The sequence below is a fragment of the Drosophila tropicalis genome, unplaced genomic scaffold (assembly GCF_018151085.1).
Source record: "Drosophila tropicalis isolate 14030-0801.00 unplaced genomic scaffold, ASM1815108v1 contig_867, whole genome shotgun sequence".
Classification (NCBI taxonomy): Eukaryota; Metazoa; Arthropoda; class Insecta; order Diptera; family Drosophilidae; genus Drosophila; species Drosophila tropicalis.
In genome coordinates this window covers 2,985,334-3,002,547 of record NW_027173362.1, presented here as the reverse complement: position 1 = coordinate 3,002,547, position 17,214 = coordinate 2,985,334, and the positions used below count along the sequence as shown (strand labels likewise).

The window sequence follows — 17,214 nt, the reverse complement described above, 5'->3', positions numbered from 1 at the left end:
ACGACTCCCCAATCCCCACCACCCAGCCTACCATAGCCGAATAACCGCAATCTGTCTATCTGTGTGTACGTGTATGTATGTGTGTGTGTATCCCGGCATCTCTAGCGAGCTAAATGTGCATGAAAATGTAACAGTACACTATTGCCATTCCTTTCGCTCGCATATGTTGGCCCGTTATACTTTTGCGCTTCTGTGGCCCGTTATAATTGCGCATAGCGAGTTGTTGCTTGTTTTCCGGTTGGCTGCGTTGACGTCTACGTTTCCTTGCTCCACATTCCCCCCCCCCCGCCATTCGACCGCCACGCTCCTCATCCAAGCACATCCACTTGTCTACTCTTCCTGCCTCTTTATAAAAGTTATATGCATATACAATATGAATGTTGAATAAGAATACATACGCACAGACATACACACACACATATACATATGTTTGTATGTATGTGTAAGTATATATGTAAATGTCTATTCTGGGTTATTTGCTATATAGCGACAAATTGATAACGTTTTGTATGATTCGCTTAAGTTGATTTTCAAGCATGGACTTCAAATGTCATAGCTTTTATACACAGCTGCAAATTGTTGTATCCTTTTTTATTTTCATTCATTTACAAATCCTTGTTTGGCTTGGCTTGGTTTTTTTTTTTGGTTTTTGTCGTTTGTGAAATTGTTGACAAAACGTAAAACTTTATACTAATTGCAATACGATGGGGAGAGATCATCAGGATTCTTCTATGGGAAATCTACTGTATTTAAGGACATTGTGTTGGAAGCAGATAAGGACTTGCAAATAAGCATAGTTTACTTATTGGGGTAGATCAAATTCATTATAAAAATCTCAAAATTTGTTCTTTCAAAGTTGTTCGCATGCTTTGTAACTTATTTTAGAGGACACATTTTCCTTATGACTTGACAATTCTAGATCCACATTTGAACGTTTGATCCTTTCAAAAACAGTTTGGCAGATGCTTTTAAAATTGTTAGCCCGCTTGTTGCATACTTTAGAGGGCATATTTCCCTTATTAAACAACCATATATTCACCTTTAAAAGTTAAACGCTCCGAGACTTTTAATTTAATAATTTGGTTTTATTTACGTTTCAATTTTTTTTTACTACTCTTATAATGGGTGGCGAAAAATTCTCCGAATTTCACTTGAAGTTAATAACACAAAATCTGCCATCTTGATTTTCTTAATCTCAAATTTTTCACCCTGATCAAAATTTACACTTGACATGGAACGATTTGACAGTAAAATCATAAATTTTTCTGGATTGCAGAAGTTTATTCTTCTGTGTGGATCCTTGCCCTTAAACCCAAAGAAAACAAGACGCCTAGAAGTATGCCACACATTATGTATATGTATTTCTCTTTTTTCGGGGGAAAAAAACATGTTTTTCTTGCTATTATTGTTATATATTACAGTTGAATTAGACTAGGCTTATTCATATAATTAAATAAGTATATAAATAAGTATATATATATATATATATGGTTATTAATATCGGGTACGATTTTTGTTATTGCACACGAATCAAAACTAAGGAAAAAAACCCGAACAAAGGATTATTGTTATCGTTTTATTTACATGGCTTGTGGTTTGTAATAGTGTTCAATGTAAGAATGTTTGGGAATTGAGGTATTTTGGGGCAGCGTGAAGTTACCACGCCTACAAGGGACATCCATGTACATAGCCCACATTGCGGAATATGGCTGCCGCTGCGGCAGACGTTAAGAAGTTGCACGGATTGCTGGCAGCAGCAGCAGCCGCGGCAGCTGCACTAAACGAATTGGTTAGACCAGGGGGACAACAACCACCAAGGCCACCACCAGCTCCACTATCCTGCACAGCAAAGTCCTTCTCAAGTGTGGCCTGATGACGCAGCTGCTCCAAACGCAATTGATTCTGGCGCTTCCATTTGGTGCTGATCACAAGAGAGAGGGAAACGATATAAGATTTGATATTTCTAAAAGTACAAATAATTGCCACTCCTACTCACCGTCGGTTCTGGTACCAAGTTTTCACTTGGGTTTCGGACAAATTCAAGGTTTCGGCCACATCGCTGCGATCTGCCACACTCAAATATTTCTGGCAACGAAATTTACGCTCCAAATAGGCCAACTGGGCATGGGTAAATGCAGTGCGCCTGCGTCGTGGCTTTCGTCCACTTTTGCTCAGTTGAAGCTTGTGTTCCGCATAACTAACGCTACCAGAGCCACCACTAGAACCACCTACTAGGCTGCCGGCGTTGCCTCCCGAGTCTCCATTGCCATTGGCCGCAGCAGCCAACAGACCAGCAGCTACTCCGGCGGCGGCGGCTACTGCATTCAAGCCGGGCCCTGATACTGGTCCTGGGGTGGCCGTACCACACGATTCCACACTGGATTCATCATAGTGATGATGATGAGATAGCAGAAGATCCTGCGGACAGCCTAGTGCAGTTGAATCCGGTGTGGAGCGATCCTCGATATCAATATCGGATTCCTCATTGGACAACTCAATTTCTGTTGGATGGTATAAGCAAACAATAAAAAGTAAACACAAATTATCAAAAAAGTTAATGGAAAAGTAAAACTAAATTTTATGAAAGCAAAAATCTTATCTACAATCCTTTTCACATAGAAGAGAACAGAAAACAAATCCAAATGGTCTTAGGCAACTTTCAGCGGAATAATATTTTATCTATAGAGTTGAATTTCTGCCAAAGAACGGCCAACAATCTTTATACTGGAGCCATGCAGAAGAGTGAAACTGGTGGAATTTCGCCCCTTAAAGTAATAGGCTGAAAAAGTATCGAGTAACAACTTTTCGTATGTTTTGCCTAAAGTATGAAAAACGTGAATGTTTGGTTTTTCACTCTCTACTGATATCCCCAGCAATTGACAAGATTGTTCCCAAAAGTTCCCAAAATGCTTTGCAAAAGGAAGAAGAACGAAGAGAATTAGAAAAAAATTAGGAAATTCAGTATTAATTATTGTCCAACACGAGGTCAAAAAACGAATTTGTGGTAAGTAATATAAAAACATTCTAGAAGAAAATGTGTTCAACCGTAAATGGAGGCGAGGTGACGGGAAAAGGTTTCAGGGCGATCATCTAAATACAATAACTAATAAATTACTCGAATAATTTCTTTATAAAGTTACTCGACAGATGAGAAAATCAGAATCGAAAATGTGCTAACTTAGTGACCATCACTGTCAATACTTTGTGTTCTTCATGGGGTCGGAAAAGCTTCCTTCTTCCTGCTTGGGCGACTTAAATATATCATTTCAGGTCTAAAAAATTCCCAATCGCTTATGACTAGTTGATAAATGGTTTTCAATGGGCAATGATCTGTATTAAGGCGTTAAATTTTTGGTTGTCTCATGCTCAAATTTAAGTCATCATCAACAGGATTGATCAATTTGATTGTGGTTCACTTCACTTGACGTGGCCATCTTCTTCGTCTTTTTGGATGAACGCAGCGTGGCATTAATGCGTTTTTTGGTCGGTGGTCTGTGGCTTAAGGATGTTACGCGTGCAGCCACTTTTCAATCGAATTTCATTATCCTGCGGTGAGCAAAGACAACGCTCCACACATTATTCTCGTCGAAGGGAATCCAAAAGAGTTCTGAGTCAAGTGGGCGTTGGTCCATTAAAAAAGACATTTCCCACATTGCCCACAATCAACTTGTTATTTATATATCCGTCGCGCATATCCTTTATAGAACTGGAGAACACTGCGGGGCAGCCTGATTAAATTCACGTGTCTTTGTGTCCGCTCGCTCTCCCGCTCCCACTCTCTCTCTCCACGCATTCTCAATTGTTTCCTATTGGAATTTGTTGGATTTCCTTTTTGATTTCGAAAGAAACCATCCACCAACGAATCTCATCTTCATACACATCATCATCGACATCGTCATCATCATCAAACAAGCATGCATTCGGTTTCACTGACGCTACAGGCGCTCACGTGTGCTCGCCCAGCAAGGATTCCGATTCGGATTTTGATTTCGTTTGCGTCGGAAATTATTTTTATATTTCTCATATTTTAACCCCAAATGGGTTTCGCCCTTCTATTTATATCAAGCCAAATAGGGAGGGAGTGAGTCCTTGCGCGGCCAGAGACGAAACCGAGCAAGAGAGTGGGCTGTCGGCGTCTCGAGTGATTTCTTTCTTTTGCTGAAAAGTCACGTCGTATCAATTTGCGACACAATTGCCATTTAATAGGCACTTGAACTGTGAGATATATATAAGTATATACACGAACAATCATAAAAAAAAATAATATAAACCGACATGTGCGAGCAATTTAAGGTCCATTATAGAAGACAACTTCTCAAGACAAAATTCAGACAAAAAATCAGTTGGCACATATGTTCCAGATTGGAAAGACATTAAATTATATGTATATTCAGCATTCCTGTTGATCTAGTCGAGCATTATCCTTGTACCACCAAAGGTAACCACTTCACAGTTCTTATTTAAAAATACATCACATACTCAATTAGTATTGAAAGAGCAGTTCAGTGCGTTCAGGATAAGTCCAAAAGAGTCCAAAAAGGACTTTAGTGGAATCCCTGTTTCTATTCGAAAGTAAAACGAAGGTAGAGTTTCTATCTTTTAGTTATCAAAGAGTGAATCCTAATGACTCCAGAATTATGGAAAGAAAGTTTTTAGTATTTATTTCATTTCAAATCACATAAAATGACAAAACTTTCAAATTTGTTTCAATTTAGTTCAAAACCTAAGAAATCCTGTAGTGTCTAAATAGTCAGGACGTCCCTAAATTTCTTTAAGATTCCATGTATGATATATGATAATTTCTTTACCGCCTAACTATGAACGTTGAGCAAAAATCATTTTTCATTCTTGGAATTCTTAGAATTTGAATATATGCAATCAGTGCCTGATTAGCCCCGTGACGGGATCAGTAAATGCTAGGGGGCGATGAAAAAAGATTTTTGATCGCCGAACATAATAGGTAAATTGACAAAAGTTAAATGTAAAATATTCTTAGAAACTCCTAACTTTCCAAATAATGTTTTTTAGCCAAGTCTTTGATGCCTTTTTAAAATTGCGACTTAATTGAGATATATCTTTTTGAAATCGGTTAGAATTAACGTCTGAATTAACAGATTGGCCAACAATTTATGTGTAAAATGTCATTTTGTTCGATTTTCACTATATTTGAAGTAAAATATCTTCCAGTTTGCTTTAAGACGACAGAAACTTAATTTTTGGGTTTTGAATTGTTTTAAAATTTTGGGCCCGTGCTTGCTTAATCCGGCACTGATGTACATACCAAATTTGTTAGCTCTAGATTATATAGTTCCCGAGATCTCGATGGTAAATATAATATCTCATACATTTACTCTCAGCTTAAAACACCTTAAAGAAGTCTGTGAACTTGACCGAAGGCTGGAGGCAGACTTGAATATAAAGAAAGAAGGCCGAGGAGAGTTGCAAGGTAAAGGACCTAAAAGGACTCCACCTTATATAATAAATTGACGCCACGTATAATCTCTTTTCAATAAACATGATCACTTGAAGATCACGATGAGGGCATCCCACAACCCACACGCACACACACAGAAGCAAAAAGAGTTTTCACTTTTGCGTTTTTGTTAGTTATTTAACTGCTAACAATTAGCCCCTAAATAGTTGTAATTGTTGAGTTAAACATTATTTAATGTAATGCATAATTAGAAGGACTAACACATATCCACACAGATTGCCTAAGGTACCTAAGGAAACACGCACACCCACACACCCCCACACACACACACAGAGGGAGACGGCATCCTTTTTTTGCCTTATTGCCAACTGTTTTCTACTGCTAAACAATCAAAGTGTTTGTACGTGACAAATTGTTAGGGCGTACGTTACGGACGAGACGAAATCCAACAACAATATCAAGACAATTAAATTATTGCCCCGAGCGTTGTTGTTTTCCCTTGTTTTGCTAATCCAAGACCCTTTCTTCTATCTATGCCACTGCGCCACCCTCGCCCGTGCTCCGTACGTTCCTCTATTTGCGTTTTGCTGTTAAAAGTTTTTACTGTCATAATTGAGCCGAGGTGTGAGATTTAAATGCCAACGGGGCAATAGGACAATTTGCTGTACAACTTCATCCTGAACACCCTTCCCCTCCATTCGCCCAATCTGTCGCTCCCACCCATCAAGATCAAAGCAAAGTATGAGTCAGATTGAAATGATAACCCACAATAAGGCCTAATTGGCCAGACAAAAGAAATCAGAGCGTTTCTTGTGGACATATCGACTAAAAGGGAAGTCAAGAACGTTGTGAAGAATCAACAGATCACACTTTCCAGATTATTAGTTCAATTTCGACTAGGCAAAAGTTAAGTTTTGATAGTATCTAGAGGAACGCAAGGAACGCATCCATTTTTGAATTCTAGACATTCGAATGCAACCATCCAACCGGATCCAGGATGAGAGGTTGCGGGGTCTGAATACCCCCCAACAAGTGGATTCTTCGAAGAGCTCTAATAATACCGATAAATCCTGATATAGTTGTTTGATCCAAACAATTGTCACTTATTAAGCCATTAAAAACCAAATACCAAATTCCATTCAAGAAGCTTTCTATTTAATCACGTGAAGTTAATACGTACAGATGGACAGACGGACTCGGATATCGACTTATTTTCTCATACTGATAAAGAATATATATACATTTTATGGGATCGGAGTCGTCTCCTTCTCTACGTTACCCTCTAACAAGGTCTTCTTTTAGACGGTATCTACAGGATATGTAATCCTAAAAAGCTTTAACCATATCGGACTTGATTCCGTTTCGTAAGTTGAAATCGTATTTGTAAACATTTTTCAGCATAGGATATACATAATTGTAAACCATCAACCTAACTAACTATATTTTACAGGCATAGGCAACTATGGCCTTCGGCTTAGACGAAAACTACATCCATCTGGGATTCGAACCCGGATCCTCGTTGTTCTGTTGCCTAACTGACTGGGCCACTTAGAAAACTCATTCGAGGACTGCCTTTTTATAGTTGAATAAAACTTCAACTTACAAGGTTGTAAAAACTGGGAGATTAAAAAAAAAACACGTAGTTTGAATAGGTGAAATACTGGACGGATCCGAAAAATATTTTCGCGAACTTCACTGATCAGTAATTTTGCTATAAACCTCCCAGAACTCCCGCCCTGGTTATTTTGATTCTTTCAGAAACTCGTACTCACTGGTCTTAGTAATTTTATCAACTGATTTTTGTTTAAGTTTCATTCCTCCTATAGGAAGGAATGTGTTAAAAGTCCTTTTAGATGTATCCTTAGAACTCTTTAGCAGATTATAACCATTTTAAACATTTTCAATGAAGAAGTTACACAAGGGTTTAGCTAATTGACCTCCGGGGGCACCGTCACCGCCTCTAATGCTAACCGATGTTTCTCAAGTGGGCAATATTGAATAGTTATCCGCTTTGGTTTGCAATCTTCAGAGCTGATAATTTGAAAGAGTTCTTGATTTCAAATCTTCCACCAAAGTTTTCTATATACAAAGGACTAAATTATCCAAAAACGCTACTCAAATTAAATTCGAGTGACTACTAAATTAAGGATAATGCCATGACCTTAACCTAATCACCAACAACAATCTTATACGGTTATTACTTAATCCAGAAGAGTGTCCCCTAGCAGGGTTCTTTTCAGGATAATGAAGGAAACTAGAAGACATACAATATATGATATAAGTTGTTTCTTTTCATGGCTCAATAGAATCCTGTCAGTAAGCACATCCATTTAGCTGTCGATCGTAAGAGGAAATCCATTATAGACCAACTCACCCGAATCCGTTTGACGTCGATTAATTAGATCACCCAAGAGATCGCGTATTAGAAACGACTTTGAACTTTGCATTTTTTTCTATAATTTTCTTGATTTTTTTTTAGGAAAATTCTCAAGTAATGTTTTCAGATACTAATGTGGATTTTAAATGAATAATTTTGTTAGCATTGTCACTTGACATTGACACATAAACAAAAACGATATTGATTTGTGTACTACTAGTACGTATTTCTTGATATATGTTTTAACATTTTGCGAACTAGTTAATTGCGATTGCAATTTAAATATTTGCCGAATCAAAATAACGAGCGAAAATTCGAGGCAAACGGCAGCTGAACCGTTAAGCGCTGCGTCAAATGAACAACTGAAAATGTGAAATGATGAACGTTTATTAATCCTTTTAGCATAGATGCCAGGACTCTCTTCCGCCTCCTCTCACTGTTTCTTTCTCTCACGCCCTCTCTCTTTCTCTCTCGCTCGCCGTCACACTCACACGCACATCGAAACGAAAATAAAAGAAGTGAATTACGCGGATTTGTTGCTGTAAACGAGACAGTTTAGCGCTCACAGTCGGCAGTCGGCCCTAGCGTTAACATGCCATTTAACCGTTATTTAATCAGTTACCAGTAGTTTAACCGTCTCGCTCGCACACAGGACTTCCGCTCAGAGCGTTAGCCATTTTGTTTTTTCGCATCATACTCCGGCATGCTGTCGCATTCTAACTCATGCTATCCTACTTACACACTCACCAGCTTTTTGCCACCCACGCAGGGTTGCCAGCTTACCATTGGCCCAGCCAACATTTTGCCGTTGCAACCCCTAAATACAATCATTTTCTATTCCCCTTTCTCTCTCATTTTCGTTTTTGGCTTCTTGCGAATGCATTTTGTCTGCCATTGCAGCAGCATCCAGCATCCGTGATTGTCGTCGCATTGACGTTCCGTCCGTTAATAGCATCAGAGTACGTCCATATCCAGTCCAAGCAAGAACCGTCGGAAAAGGACAGTTTCTTTTTTTTTTTTTTGTTTGTTTGTTTTGTGTGCATTGAAATGTTTGTATTTCGTTCAGTTCTTCGAGTTGTGACGGTCTTCTATATAATCAGCGTTTCGATCTACGAAGACTCCCAGCAAGTTTTAAGGATTCACCCAATTTTGAATCCTGTATGGACTTATGGTAGTCAATTCTACGGCGCGGCGTCAAACACAAACAGTAAAAGTTTCCAACGCTTCCATGGAGAATTGTCCAAGCGCCTCCTCAGTCATTCACAGTTAAATTAAAGTCAGTTAAGTACAAAGTACGGAGATATGGCTGCTCCTGGCTGGAAACCTACGACAATATTGTGGCCCTTAATCTACAGGCGTCGGAAAAGTCCAGAGACGGACTGTTGATTCCTCGACGAAGGCCTGGATAAGCTGCACAATCTCCACCTCCATGTCCTTCTATTTAAAGACCAAGTGTGACCACATATAAAACAAAACAAACAATCACTTTCTCTGTACAATCCTGATCATGAATCCTGTGCTAAAACTCTTTGCATCTTCGTCTTTACATACATATATTCGCTGGCCGTCGGCTAAAAGGATCAGAGACCATGCAAAGCGACGGCGGAAAAGTATGCAAAAAAAAAAAAAAAAAAAAGTTGGCCAGGCATAAATATCGACAAAGCCGAAGTTTGTATACCCTTACACGTTTTTTTTTTTTTTTTTTTTTACTCCTTCTCCTTTCCTAAAGTCTTAAAATTGAAAATAAAAAAGTTCATCCAAGTTGGCCAAAGAACGGTTTATCGTATATTTATATGACAACTATATAATATACCCTTCCAGCCATTATCAGCCACATTAAACAAATACAGTGAAACCTCGATATAACGAATCTGAGGGGGGATCGCAAAATTATTCGTTATATCTATTGATTCGCTATAGGTACTGAAATGTAAAACCTTAGTATAACGAAATTTAAAGAAATCTGAAAAAAAAATTCGTTATAAACATTGTTTCCACCAAAATAATGCTAAATTGCACTGAAAGGGGGTAAATATACAAAAAATAAACATTTTTTTTTTATTAGACTTTATTAAAGTAATTGGTTATTTTAGTTTGTTTGCGCAAGTTTTGAATACAGCCATCTATAGTTTGTGCAACAGATGCTAAGCCATCAAAAGTAGTCTGGGGTGTAGCTTCTTGTGCCTCAAGAAAAGTTTGTAGTTTTTCAACCATTTGCTTAGCTTCTTTTGCGGTGATAACCGTTTCTAGCTCTTCTTCCTCCTCGACAACATCGACTGTCTTCGCAAAACTACCAACAATGTCATCATCAGTTAAAATTGTAGAAAGAGTACTCGGCGGAATATTAAATTGTTTAGCAATTTCTTGCTTCGACTTATCAGCTCGATCAACGGCATCAATTATAGAAATTTTTTCGCGAATGGAAATTGATTTACGCTTTAATGAAGTCATTTTGGCAAAAGTCAAAGCGCGATTGACAACAAATTCCAGCATTTAATATGTACACACAAAGTAATAACGGGACTTCTTCTTATTTTGCTTTGTTCTGAATTCGTTGCATTCAGATAATTGATACGGTACTTTAACGGCTTGCAAAATACTATGTATTTTGTTTTGCTCTTTTGGATTTCGTTGTATAGAGGTATTCGAAAAATTTCTTCGCTACATAGAGGCTTTTAGGCTCAGAAATTCGTTATACCTATAGTGTTTTTTTGTATGAAAAACTTCGTAAAAACGAGGTTTTTTCAAGGGACTTAACAAAAAATTCGTTATATTGGGTTTTTCGTTATAACGAAGTTCGTTATATCGAGGTTTCACTGTATTAAATTTCAGGGCGAGCTATGTATATGATATAGTCACCCGATCGCCAGAAACTTTAACACAGTCATTATTAAGTATGTTAAACTAACAATTACTAACTTTCATGACAATATCTCAGGTAATAACAAAGTTAATAAAAATAGCAAATGTTTTCAACCGTTCGTAGCCATGGGTGGTATATGATATAGTCACCCGATCTTGATTAAACTAGGTATAGTTATAAGTAGATACAAAAAACTGACAAATACTATAAACTTCTCCACGAGCTCTAACACAGACGGACCATCATCGGTATACATATATGTATGTAATAGAACGCACAATTTGTTGCTTCTCATATTTCTCGTGACGAAATTCGAATCTACGTTAATTAGTCTTCAGACACTACAAAGAATGTTTATGTTTATTTCACTTAAACAAATAGAAATAAAAGGTTTCATAGGCTCGTGTCTTAATTTACAATTGCCAGACAGTCCATAAACAAATTTGTACGTACATATCTCTGATAAGCGATTCAAATGAAAATGTTTTTGTTATTTATTAGCTAGGCAAATCGTTAAGTACTTTACAATTTGAACACATAACAAATTATTTTAAGCAAGCCCTCAATACATTTTAGTTTCTAATCATTCCATATACTTATGTATATATTGACAATAAAAAATATATTTGTAAGTACATGACGGAATATAAGTACATATATAAATTATATTAACGTCCAATTATGTTATGGTTTATTTAAGCTCTTAGTAGTTGGTTCTGAATTGGTTTCACTTGTGTCCATTTGATGGCCGATCATTGTTGGTCTCATGCAACTGATCTAAAGCCGAAATAGCGGCACCCAGCAAATGAATGGAGCCAGTGATAAGAATATCCAGATTCTTTTCGTTGCCATAACGTTCCCGTATATCAAGGAATGCATCCCATAGGCTGATGTGTACAAGGACTGTGTTAGTTTGTTTACTCGCCTCGCTAAGGTTCTGCCACGTTTTGGCAATGGCATGGGCACGAGTTATTTGATATTCGCCACTGTAGCGTACCATCACCTGACTGGGTCTATTTGGATTCGTGGTGGCAAGATTGGGAGCAAAGCAGGCGAGATCAAAGCGGCAAGCGTTTTGAAGTATTTGCAACATTTCTATGGGATCTGTGTCACCAGTGCGATTAAATATTAAAATCTTTGGATTCGAGCTGCATAAGGAATTGGGAAATTAGTAAGTAAAGTGATTAGCTGAAACTAAGTGGACTCACTTGTGGTTTGTGCTTGTTTGGAACCAATCCGTGCAAATTTTCATACTCTCCGGCGTGTGTGCCCCATCGAAATGTAAACGCATATTATGAAATTCAACCAATTGACAGCGACCCGGCCAATGTGTATTCCTGAGACCCAGTAACACTTCTGGACACATTTTTGTCTCATTCGGTTTATGGGCACGATGCAGGGGACCTTTGGTCTGATCCAACCAATCGTATACCAATTGTATGGCCAGAGATCCATTCAGACGTATTGTATTGTGAAAGCTATCCAAATATTTATCCTGTAGATTATAATGGAAATAGTCTTCCATTCGGGGCACCTCATAGACAGTGGCCTGATTATGGGACGCACGATCACGTATCACCTGAAGGCATTCCGGTTGCGTTACATGTGTAAAGACATGTGAATTTGGCTTAATTATGCCCGCCTTTTGCCATGCAATTTTCTGCAGTGTATTGCCAAGCAATTCGGTGTGCTCCAATCCCAGTGATGTGATACCCACAGTGCGTATATTGCGGACTATATTGGTGGTATCTTGTTCGCCGCCAATTCCGACCTCCAGTATAGCCACATCGACTTGCTCCTCGACAAACGCATGAAAACACAATATGGTTAGAAATTTGAAATATGCCGGCATATCGTTTTCATGTTCACTCTGCTCCTTCAATCGATTGTAGACCTTCCAAAATAATTTCGTAAATTTATCTTTGTCCATTGGTTGACCATCGATCCGTATGCGTTCATTCGTATGCATAATGTGCGGGGAGCTAAAGAATCCAGTGTGGGCACCATGATGTCGCAATAGAGATTCAGCTAAAGCGCATGTAGAGCCCTTTAAAAAAAAAAAAACAAAAAAAAATGCAAATGACATAGAATCTATATATGTATATTAATTCATTTCACAATCATAGCCAGAGAGAGAGAGAGAGAGACGAAGAGACACAAAAGGGGCGCGAGGGCGAGACATAAACAAGCCAAACGCAATCTATCATTAAATAAAAAAAAGTAAATGAAAACAGAAATCAAACCAAACTAAAGCGAGCTAAAACAATCTTATCGGCTATGCATAGAAAAGTGGACGAACAGTCGGACGGACAGTCCTCAGGGACGGAACGTGCCAAAATATTAAGCCAAGTTGGCGACATATCATAATCTAAGAATTAGTTTAATCTCCTATAGATAACCAAATATGCCATTAAACCCAACTTTTTTTTTATATGTGTACCCATATAATATTCTTTTGGACATAATAAATTTAAATTTTAAAAATTATTAAGTTCAAATCAAAGAAGGTTCAATCCATAATCTAAATTTTTGATTTCTACAAAGTGATTGAGAGATAAGAGGGCATTTTTTTAAACTTTTATGTAAAAATAATGCCAACATCCCTGTTTTTGTTTTAATGTTAAAATCTGCTTTAATTTTTTTTTTTATATTCGAACATTTTTTTCAAAATTTGTTTAATTTTTTTTTTGTTTTTAATGTTAAATCTGCATATGAAGTAAATCAAATCTGCAATATAAATTCTTTGAAATGGTTTGAGCTTAAAGAACTTATTCTGATTTCAGAAATACGTTATCTCTTAAGCGTAATTTGTATATCAGTTATCAAAGTTCAACGACCTTTTAATAATGGACCTGATATGATTTCATAGCGCCCCCCGCACTGGTAACCTTTTTATACAATAAGACGGCCCTGTTGGAAATACTAGAACCGTTAATTTGACTGGCCTTCAGCTATTATTTCTGTTGAAACCAGTTCAACAAAAACAAATATACATAAACATATCAATGACGAGTGGCAGAGGAAGAAGAGGGGGGAAGAAACTCCACACGCTTACACACCATCAACAAGCGACATACAGAACTGAATGAAGTATTCTCTTACCTTGCCCTTGGTTCCAGCTACATGTATGAAGGACAACTTCTCCACTGTAGTCAATGGTAAGCCACTACGCTCCAGGTACTTAATGGTGTCTTCTTTGGTATTTATCCGAGTCTTTTGTATGGAATTTCGTATGGCATTGTCATTGCTTTGCAGAGAGTTCAATGCCTGAATGGCATCCTATGATGGGAGCAACAAACAAAAATATAATTATACATATATGTGCATATGTATTTATGTATACACATAATATTACATAATTATATTTGTATGTTATTACCTCGAAAGCTTTATTCACATCAGCTTTACTGTGATTTTTTTTCAAATATGAACTTGAATGTCCTTTGGGATAGAAAATAAGATCTTCTACTGTGGCTGCTGCTGAAGACGGTGCAGGCTTTGTGTGGGCCAAAACCGTTGCATATGAATGTGTATCGTATTCCATTGGAATCTTAGGGCCAATCCTTGTTGGGGGATCACTAATGGTCGCGCTGCTGCCGTTGCTGATCATAGCAGTATATAAACTGGGCTTCTGGTTCTGTCGTACTAAACGCCATAGCTGACGAGTAACCACATTTATATTGCGATTCGGCATTCTCGACTATCGGCGGGAGTACCACCTGGCCGTGCGTGCGGGTGCGTTTGTGGGGGGTGAGCGTGATTCTAATATATGTAATATCTGGAATGGAAGATTAAAGCATTATTTTGGAGCTAGTGTATACCAGTTGCCAGGGATTGATAAGATTTAATCTGAATGTCTGGGCGCGCTCAATTAGATGCGCCAATAAAACTGAACATAATTTTATTATTATTATTAGCATGCTTTTACATATCTAATCATTTCAAAAGATAACGGTGCTTTAGAAATATCGCGCTGCCACTCCGATAATTTTGCTGTCTGGATAAAAGAAAAAATCTGAAAAAGCTGGCAACTCCCGGTACACAACACACACACCCACACAACACACACACCCAAGCTCAGAAGAAACGGCATGTCGCCAGTTTCATCTTGACCGGCCTCATAATTTGTCAACCATTGCTTTCATCTTAAAATTGATTTAGTAATTGTCCTCCACACTTATCCATCACGTGGATTTGGTTTTTATGGTGTGCCTTTCGACAAGGTTCCGTCACCTCAAGGGTTGCCACTGCACGCTTTCGCTTCTTGTTTTGTTCCCGATTTTCGTCTCTGTTTTGGCCCCTGATTTCCTCAATCTTCTTTGCGACTGCTTTTGTAACTGTTATACAAGTAGAAACTGTGCTACGCCTTTGCCTGAAAACTGTTATACAATAAACCTATCGGCAATCGACATTATCGGAGCAAGTCTATCGGTAATCGACATTTTCGGAGCAAAACCTATCGTAGTCGGCATTTTCGGAGCAAACCTATCGACGTATTTGTGATGTTTGCTGTGATATGCAGTGTGATGTGGATGTTTGTTGGGTAACTTGTTGAATTTGTGTACTTTTTTAAATTTCATTTTAAATGAAGTGTTTTTGTCAAATGCGTGTCACTGATTGCCAGTCGATGGAAGGTGTCTTTCTTCTGGAAACCATGGTTGAGATGTCATATAAGAATATACTAGGCAGTATCCTTTGTTTCGCTCTATATTATTTTCACTTATGTTGAAGTGACTGGGCTATTTTCTATTTTAAAGGATTCTCCGGAAAAATTGTCAGAGACTGCACCATCTGTATAAATTGCCTGGAATGATGTGCGTAAGGAGGCAAAACGCTTTAACTCATATGCCGGAGAATTATGATTTTAAGGTATTATAGAAAATCCAATTCAAATTCAAGATCCAATTCCATTCTATTGAATTGTGTCCTTTCTCATTCATTTGTCATACTATGTGTATGTCTTTCTTTCTATCTATTTTGCAGATCGGATCCAAATGCTGTGTCGAGATGAAGCACGAGTCTGAGCTATATACTTGTCACATACAAAGTATATCCCAAGACAAGACACAATATGGCGAGAAGACGGGGAATCGCAGTTTCAACCTCTTGCCGCCGCTCAGTAACGTGAACCGAATTCTCAGCAACGCCATCAGCTACAGGTAGCCACATGTGCATATGGACCACCAGCCATACCGACTTTGTCGCTGCAACCGCAGACGTTGCCGTTGTCGATTCCGCCGCCACAATTTTTACCATCATTTTCGCATTCAATGCAGCCAATAGAAATGCATTTGCGTGTGGCACAACAATTGACACCAGTCGAGGAGATGTCTGTTTTAAACTATAACAACAATAACATGGAGCAATCACAGCAACGACCACAACAAGAACAGCAGCAGCTTCTGGATCTGCTAGAGGGGTTCCATTTTTCCTTCACAAATCAGGTGGACCAACAGCAGCCAATGGCCAGGTGAGCATTAGTTCAATGATAAAGGTTTATGTGAAATTGTGATATTGATGTCTTTGTTTTGTTTATTTGACTCCTTTGCAGACTCATTATGGCTGAGGAAGAGCTGCCGCACCGCCGCCAAATCAACTTTATGAGAGCCTTAACAATCATCCAGTCCATGAGACTAACAATGGCAATGCCCAGACAGTGGCTCCTCAAGCAACTGCAGTTGTTATACCCAATGGCATTTAAAGATTGTTTTAGCAAATTGTCGAACTAACAAAGTTTTGGGCTAACTGTAGTACATTTGATTAGATTAGGGATCAAGAAATATATGAAAAGGCATTTGGAGGACTTGAAAATTGATTGTAAATTCCGGATTGTGTTCACCTCTATTATAAAAGTATGGTACTACGTCAACACATCTACATTAATAATGATAGCTATATGTATGTTTGCTTGTACGTACATATTTCCTAAGGTTTTTATAAAGGCCTATTGAAAACCAATAATAATAGGAAATGCAAAAATCTTATAATTTCAATTTAGCTTAGCTTAAAAGTTGAGAACTATGGTCTATTATTCACAAACTCATTCTAGCTCCAAAACAAAACAGTGAATGCCATTATTACACAGGCGGCACCAATCCAAGGTGATTTACGCTCTCCAATCCGTGCTAGTTTCCAAAATGTGCCCAATAATCTGAAAAAAAAAGGTTACAATTACGGATAAGCCGAATCTACTACAACATTCTTTACACTCACCCTGTCTTGTTCCGGTCTATAATGCTGGGGAAGAGCGACCGCAAGTAAGCACAAGTGCATATGAGCAACAATATCACGGACAACAAACTTTGGAAATTGAAAAGGGCACTCTGAAGTAAACATAAAATTAGTAAATGATTAAACAACGCTAATAATATATACAAACCATTTCGTGTTTCTTTTTTTAACTACTGAGCTGGACAAAATAAAACAAAAAAATAATAACAACAACAACTGCGAATGACGTTGCCAGTCGGCGATTATCGATAAGCGAACACGCGATATGTTATCGAATGCGCAACTCAGACGTTGTTATTGATATCGAAT

At 38.0% G+C, this 17,214-nt stretch overlaps 3 protein-coding genes and 1 long non-coding RNA gene across 7 annotated transcripts; 1 reads left to right on the top strand and 3 right to left on the bottom strand.

Moving 5' to 3' along the window:
- Positions 1 to 1,562: 1,562 nt before the first annotated feature.
- Positions 1,563 to 8,089, bottom strand: LOC137583550 (NK1 transcription factor-related protein 2). The gene is made up of 3 exons (XM_068298622.1): positions 7,809 to 8,089; positions 1,997 to 2,501; positions 1,563 to 1,921 (listed from the first exon to the last, which is right to left on the bottom strand). The coding sequence occupies exons 1-3, from the start codon at positions 7,879 to 7,881 to the stop codon at positions 1,666 to 1,668; spliced, it is 834 nt and encodes a 277-aa protein (XP_068154723.1). The 5' UTR covers positions 7,882 to 8,089; the 3' UTR covers positions 1,563 to 1,665.
- A 3,155-nt stretch (positions 8,090 to 11,244) lies between these two features.
- On the bottom strand, positions 11,245 to 15,048 carry Fpgs1 (Folylpolyglutamate synthase 1). 3 transcript variants are annotated; one of them, XM_068298390.1, is made up of 5 exons: positions 14,908 to 15,048; positions 14,054 to 14,452; positions 13,777 to 13,953; positions 11,883 to 12,721; positions 11,245 to 11,822 (listed from the first exon to the last, which is right to left on the bottom strand). In XM_068298390.1, exons 2-5 carry the CDS (start codon positions 14,366 to 14,368, stop codon positions 11,402 to 11,404), a joined length of 1,752 nt encoding a protein of 583 aa, XP_068154491.1. In that variant the 5' UTR covers positions 14,369 to 14,452; positions 14,908 to 15,048; the 3' UTR covers positions 11,245 to 11,401. The 3 variants fall into 3 exon arrangements, with proteins under 3 accessions (XP_068154491.1, XP_068154489.1, XP_068154490.1); XM_068298388.1 differs by having other exon boundaries at positions 14,729 to 15,005; XM_068298389.1 differs by having other exon boundaries at positions 14,744 to 15,005.
- An 84-nt stretch (positions 15,049 to 15,132) lies between these two features.
- On the top strand, positions 15,133 to 16,653 carry LOC137583480 (uncharacterized). Of its 2 annotated transcripts, none has more exons than XR_011033416.1 (4): positions 15,133 to 15,217; positions 15,432 to 15,543; positions 15,658 to 16,144; positions 16,226 to 16,653. It is a non-coding gene; the product is annotated as an uncharacterized lncRNA (long non-coding RNA). The 2 variants fall into 2 exon arrangements; XR_011033415.1 differs by lacking the exon at positions 15,133 to 15,217 and adding an exon at positions 15,227 to 15,359.
- Positions 16,639 to 17,206, bottom strand: ksh (transmembrane protein 167A-like protein ksh). The gene is made up of 3 exons (XM_068298526.1): positions 17,054 to 17,206; positions 16,888 to 16,997; positions 16,639 to 16,825 (listed from the first exon to the last, which is right to left on the bottom strand). Exons 1-3 carry the CDS (start codon positions 17,054 to 17,056, stop codon positions 16,720 to 16,722), a joined length of 219 nt encoding a protein of 72 aa, XP_068154627.1. The 5' UTR covers positions 17,057 to 17,206; the 3' UTR covers positions 16,639 to 16,719.
- Between the last annotated feature and the right edge of the window lie 8 nt (positions 17,207 to 17,214).